The sequence below is a fragment of the Danio aesculapii genome, chromosome 9 (genome assembly GCF_903798145.1).
Source record: "Danio aesculapii chromosome 9, fDanAes4.1, whole genome shotgun sequence".
NCBI lineage: Eukaryota > Metazoa > Chordata > Actinopteri > Cypriniformes > Danionidae > Danio > Danio aesculapii.
Window position 1 is genome coordinate 23,726,820 of NC_079443.1, and position 7,024 is coordinate 23,733,843.

At 36.4% G+C, this 7,024-nt stretch overlaps 1 protein-coding gene across 1 annotated transcript; it reads right to left on the bottom strand.

Annotated features, from left to right (window-relative positions):
• Positions 1–3,556: 3,556 nt before the first annotated feature.
• crygm5 (crystallin, gamma M5) lies at positions 3,557–4,384 on the bottom strand. Its single transcript, XM_056465232.1, has 3 exons — positions 4,376–4,384; positions 3,946–4,194; positions 3,557–3,832 (listed from the first exon to the last, which is right to left on the bottom strand). The coding sequence occupies exons 1-3, from the start codon at positions 4,382–4,384 to the stop codon at positions 3,557–3,559; spliced, it is 534 nt and encodes a 177-aa protein (XP_056321207.1).
• Between the last annotated feature and the right edge of the window lie 2,640 nt (positions 4,385–7,024).

Genomic DNA, 7,024 nt, shown 5'->3' on the forward strand with positions numbered 1-7,024 from the left:
CCTGCCCACCGTTTCTACGTGCCTTTCTGCGTGTCTTAATCTCCCTCGGCAGCATCAGACAACAGACAGATTTAAAGGAAGCAGATCTCACGTAGCGTTTGTGAGAAATACTACAGTAAGAACTTTACCAATTAGTATTTATTGTGCAGTTGCATGGCAGGGTCACACAAAGTTTACGCGCACACACCACAGCAGACACACACAGACAGACAGAGCGCCTGTTTAGCTTTGCACTCTTTTTGCACTCAAATGTGACAGGATACAGGTTAATCTCCACTGCTGTATGGATATCTGTTATGGAAATCTACAAAATAAACCTGATTTAACGTCCACAAACCGGGACTGAAGTGTCTTCCTTTATAATTGTTCTGACACGCGGCTGTGCTGATGAAGTAAAGCTAAGCTAAATCGCTGTAATTCATTACACACGTTAATACGTGCAGCTGTCAATCAATTCGGTGGGCGGGGGGACCACACTCCTACGTAAAGTTGCGGTCGATCTGAAAACCGCTCCAATTGGTCCACCGTTTTTTATGTTGCTAAATTGAAAAAAAAGGACTGGGTGTGTTTAATTCACCCCAATATGACGGTCTATACACCATACATGCACATATGTCTGTCCAAACAGCTTGAAAAGTAGATTTTTCACCATAGGTGCCCTTTAAATCATCTTATTGAAAATATGATGGTTTGATTTTCCCAAGCCAAATAGTCTGCCCTTAGCTCATACCTTTGCATGCTTTTCAAACTCAAGTGTGCTCCCTTGCGAGTGAACCCCCTTATTTTAGGATTTTCAATGCTAAATTGTGGACGTTGATTTCAGATTCTGTGGATTTCATATAGTACAAAACATGTGGTAGGAGATCTATGAGCAGCTTCTTCACAGTAGGTGATTCAGTCTGGACATTTAAACAGTTTATGTTCTGCAGTTAATAGTTTAACACAAACAAAATTGAATCAAATGGGTAGAAAATGAATAAAATATACATTTTATAATGAATATTTGAGTGTCAGTGTAATTGCATGGGCCCTTTACTGCAGTAGTTTCAAAGGTTTTGTTGACATTTGTTTTTACTAGTCTATCAAGATTTCAACATCTCATAAAGATGCTGGAGCCAGGCACCCACATCTCTTATAATTGGAAAGTGAGAAATGCATTTGGTGAAACTTTATAAACACTTGTTTGTGTTTGTATTATGCAGATACTGTAAGTTCCACATTGGGAAAGGTGGGTCACTGTGTGTGCAACTTCTAGTGCCAACAGCATGTCACAACATTAAGAGTGGAGAAGAGCTGATTTGCAATCTTAATGGACACTCCATAAACTTAAGTCATGAGTATCCGACATGTCTAGTGAGAGATTAGAAGACTCTGTTCTGAGTCTTAGGACTATGAGAAATTAACAGATCAACCAAGACCTGAGTCTCTGGTAGCTCCACTGAAACACAGATCACCTTAGTTTTGAGTTTCTGGCTGAGTTCAGTGAGAGAGTAACAGATCAACAAAGTTCTAAGTCTTCAGCCTGCTAAGGAAGAGACAGCAACCGATTCCTTGCAGTGAGTCTATAGCTTGTGAATCAACAACAGGTAACACATTTTGAGCATTCAACTTTTTTATCCAGTGAGACTGCAACAGAAGCAGCACTGTCCAAAACCTCCATCCCAGAGACAATGCAAGACAATGAAGGTCTAAGTGCTTGGAACAGGCAGGCAGAACATTTACAGATGAAACAACATTAAGCTCAAACGAGGAAGCCTTCACTTCAAAGTGCCTCTAATTAATTAAAAATGTTGCTTGCCTTAAGATAATGTAATAATGTGACATACTGTAGCAAGACCACGCTTGCATCTTATACTCTTGTCTATATTTTTTTCATTAATAGCAAGTTGACAATATCCCACCTTTTTTTCAGCTTGGTCAGAAGACAAATTCACTTTAACATTTGATTCATTCAAAAACTTGCTTCAGAGGTAATTAAATGTTAATGTAAAGCCCCTGATTAGTGACCCTTCACACTTGAAGTGATGTGAGCCAATAATTACAAATTCAAGACATTTGCCCTTTATTCATTTAGCTCTTTATAAATGTAGACTGCGTCAAAACGGCTTAACATGCATGAACAAGAAAAGGATTAAAAAAATCATAACAACATTTCAGTTTGTGGTGCACACTGTGTTCAGCATAGTGGCAGTAGAAGGCTAGTATAGTTCTAGTTAGTTTAAAACTGATTCAGAATGTCACAGTTAAAGGAAGATCCCCCGAAGAGCAGCTCCACTGACCCCAATCAAGCAGGTCAGATGTTGATGTTGATGGCCTTGATGGCCTGAAAATGATTGTTATGAAGGTGCAGATCCAATTAAGTCCCAGGCTGGTGCTCAAACTAGCTAAATGCGTTCTATGTAAAGACTTATCTATCATGAGGTCTTGTGGGCTTGACCACGTGTGGCTGTGTTGTGATCCTCTGTGCATGACAATCACTTTCTTTTAATATGGCCTGGAAACTAGATTTTGTAAACTTCAGGATAAGGTGAGACAAACAGATTAACATGCATAGATGCCATTGTTCTTACTGTGTCTTTTTGGGAAGTGTTTGGAAATTTTGTAATTGTATTTTACGTGCATGCTATTGGATGTGTCTTTAATCTAGACTTAAGCTGACAAAATGTGTCTGCCCTCCAAATTGATAGTTCTGAACTGTTTCATTGTTTTTCACCAGATAAGAAAATAATTAATTAAATGTAGTGGACGAGAACGGCTGTAATGCAACAATAGCTGACCTAAATACTGTAGAGGTGAGCCAGTCAGTGGTTCCCAATCTTTTTCTGCTAACGGGGCCGCTTTTGATAATACTGGAACCATTTCAAGCCCCTAACCCCCACTTTTCCAATTGCACCCACATAATTTTTATCAAATTAAAATAAAATTAAAACTAATACAAATTAATTTCATTCAAAGCTGAGTATTGTGCATTATTACTCAAGTCTCCATTCATACATGACTGAAATCATAATATCCTAATGTGATGATCAAGAAACATTGTTATTATTATTACCACTACTACTAACAATAATCTTGAAAACTTGCTGAAAAAAGGAATATGCATGCACACACATAAAGAAACTCTCAGACTTGACAGTGAAAAAAATTGATTTATTTGAAATATTGTACTGAAAACAGTACTAAATAACTAATTGGAATTTAGCTTTGTGGCTTTATGAAGCATCAAACAACACTTGGGGATTGCATTGGTTCGCTATATCTAGTTGTCTGGTTGAATGACTTTTAGACTCATTGTCACTGACAGTGCTTTCATAAGCTTGCCCACACTTAAAGAACCACAAATCTTATCGTCTCTAGTTTTCTGTAGCTCTCTGCAATGCTAATTATATTCTTACGCTTCAAGTAGCTAATAGGCATCATTATAATGTGTGGTCTTATATAACAGGACTTTTGTTTTCACTGTTATAGGTGATCTTTGGCATTATACATCTATTTGAGTTTGTTTTCTTGAAAATCTTTTGTTTTAGTTCATCATCTGAATCAACTGTAATTTATTTTAACAGGACTCCATGATGCGTCTGATGGAAGCGATTTTCATTGAGCCTAGACCCATATCACTGAAAGTACTGTATTCCCCGGGCCTGATGTATATCATTCTGCCCTCAAAATTGGGCCTTTCGTACAGAAGCCAGTGGCCGTGTGTAACATTGCAGGACTGGCAGTCGGACATATAAAATCGTTCCTGGATTGACTCGCAGTCATCCATCAGCTCATATTTTTGTCCAACAAAGTTCTCCTTTTCAAAGATTCTCATTCTAAATGTTCCTTTATGCTGAAAGGAAAATGTTTAAATCATTAATATCATTAATAAACATTAGTATAATTTAGTAATTTAATACCATCAATTTACTTCATAATATAAATAAATGTAGTGTTTAGAATTACCATTGGAATCATTTTGCAAGATTTGATGCAGTCGCTCGTGCTCATACCCATGATTCGCTTGTTATCATGATAATCTCCTCTTCTCACTAGCATTTGGTGACCTATAAAGTTGGAGTGCTCATAGACCATGAAACAGCCGCTTTCCACTCTACAAGAGCAGCAGTGGCTCAGGTATGCGGTCAACTCAGGACAGTCACCACTGGTCTCATAGTTACGACCCTGGAAGTTTCTGTCCTCATAGAATATTATCTGGAAGACACAATACTGCATGCTTACAATAGAATAGTTCTCTTTACTACGTTTATTTGAAAGCACAACGTCCTTGTATTCCTCGGTTACAGCTGACATTGTAAAATCAGTCTGAATATAGTAGTAAAATAGTTCAAAGCAATGAATATCATTTGTTAGAATCAGCATAGAAAGCTCCTACCTTTCCCATGATTTTGCATTTGTTCTATAGTCTCAGTGTTTTACTGTGTTGCTTTTATACTCAACTTGATTGCTAAAAATCTATAGCCTATTGTTTGAACTTCTTACTCAGCAATCCTATTTTTTTTTCTAAACCAGTCTACAAGTAGTTACCAGAACCATTTGCACCTGAACCTGTGCCAGCTGTGGCTTTTCTCTGTTGTTGGACAGATGTCTAGGTTGCTGTACAACTGACTAAATCATTGATTAGAGGCATGAATATTTAAGAAGTAGACTGTCTTTAAACACTGGGGTATTAAATCATGGAGCAGATGCCTAGTTTTGTAAATAAATAAACATGTAAACAATATCCAATATGAAATAGAAATTAACAAAAATTATATAAAAAAACAGGATGTAAACGTTCTTTCTTTATTACACAGCTCATTACTCATAAAAACCCATTGCCTTAATAAGCGATAAGCTGACTTTAGTTTAGCACAGGGTTTGCGCGGGGTCTTAAAAATTCTTAAAATGTCTTGAATCTCAAAAACTAAATTTTAGGCCTTTAAAAGTCTTAAATCTACTAAAATATTGTGTTGTAGGTCTTAAATCTTTTTTTAACAGATCTTAATTTTCCTTTGTTCATGTATAGCAGTAACATTTGCTTAAGTTCTCTATTTGTTTACTTCTGAAGATACTGGCCTGAACTAGATTTTTTATTATTAATTTATTATTATTATTATTATTATTATTATTATTATTATTATTATTATTATTATTATTATTAAATGTATTAAGTTTTAATAAAATGTTTTCGATAGGGCAGGTGAAAATCTTTTCCAACTGGGATATTTGAAAAACATCCTTGGCATTTAGCCCTGGATAAGTCTAAAAAATCATTCATAATGGTCTAACCTTAACCCTAACCCTGTAACAAAGTGAGTAAACCTGTTGACAAATTTTTTTATAATCATGCTTATAGTTCATTTACTTAATAATTTTAAAGCAACTGGTTTAATCATTTTAAAAAACCTTTAAAAGCAATGGGTTTACTTATTTTTAAGTCAACTAATCAGTTTTTACATTGTAGGTTGAGTATAGGCATAGGCTGCATCTAAAATTGCATATTTCCCTACTATATAATATGTGAAAAACAGTATGTGATCTAAGTAGTATGTCCGAATTCATAGTATTTTAAAATCAGTAATTGAGAAGTAGCTGGATGACCTACAACTTCTGGAAAGAGTCTGTTGTGTACATCCAATAGATGCTACTCTATCCTATGATGCCACACGGGAGAATTCATGACTTGGATTGAAGTCCACTAAAATGGATGGAAGTTGTTTAAATTTCCATTTTTAACACATTAAAATACAGTTCTACTCCACTGTCATCCAATCCATCCTCTGAACTTCAATCACCGTCTGGTTCGGCTCAGCTACCAAAACCGACCTGCGTACACTACAGCGAATAGTACGGACCGCTGAACGAATCACTGGCACAACCCTTCCTACACTTCAAGAACTGTACTCTTCCAGAGTGAGTAAAAGGGCTCGCAAAATCACTCTGGACGCCTCACAACCAGCACACTACCTGTTCGAACTGTTACCGTCTGGTCGGCGCTTCAGAGCACCAAGCACAAAAACAGCCAGACACAGGAAAAGTTTCTTTCCTCAGGCTGTCTACCTTAGGAACAGTTAAATATTCCCCTACAGTGCAATAAATATGTGCAATACTTTCTCATACGCACTTGTACACATCACCTTATATCAATATACAATGCAATACTTTCTACATTCGCACTTTACACAGCACCTTATAACCTGTATATTTATAACAATCTGTACATACAACTCAACATCCAGGTTTCTTGACTAACCGCATCTGTTTAATGTTTATCTTTTTGTTTTTATCATATTTATTTTGTGTTGTCTCTTGTCACTTTATGTACACTGGAAGCTTCTGTAGCCAAAACAAATTCCTTGTGTGTGTGAAGCATGCTTGGCAATAAAACAGATTCTGATTCTGATTATCCAGTATATTTCAAGATTTGATAGTTTCAAGGTTTGAAGAAAGTATTGTTGTTAATGAATGCAGTCATAAAAAAATAATCATTGAATTTTATTTATTTATTTATTTATTTATTTATTTAAATGGGGAAGACCTCAAACTTGAGATCCCTGTAACACAGTTTAGGCCCTGGTCCTGGTTAAGATCCTTTATTTGAGAACTTAAAACAAAGTTTTCTTAGTTTGAGGGAAAAAAGAATATTGAGAGGCAGCTGTGAGAGAAGAACAGGTTCATAAACATCAGGCAAACAGCCTTTTCCATGTGAATGTGCCGCTGGGACAGGTCACATCTTTACAATGTTCTATATTTGCCGCAGACAGACACTGAATAGTGCCACCGGTGTGCACAAACTCATAGAGAAGATGTGCACAACATGGTGAGCTTCTTGTCTGGCAAGTGATTCATCCTGAGTCATTAAAATCTCCCTGTAAATGATTGTACAGGTGCGGATACATCTGTAGAGCTCTGCTACACAACCTTCCAGTGTATTCATATGGCTAGTGTTGTTGCTTTTATTTGTTCTCCTGTCTGACCCAAGTGAAATGAGTAACAAATCAAGAGGAACAAATTATACATCAAAGAAGGCAGAGTTCTAGAA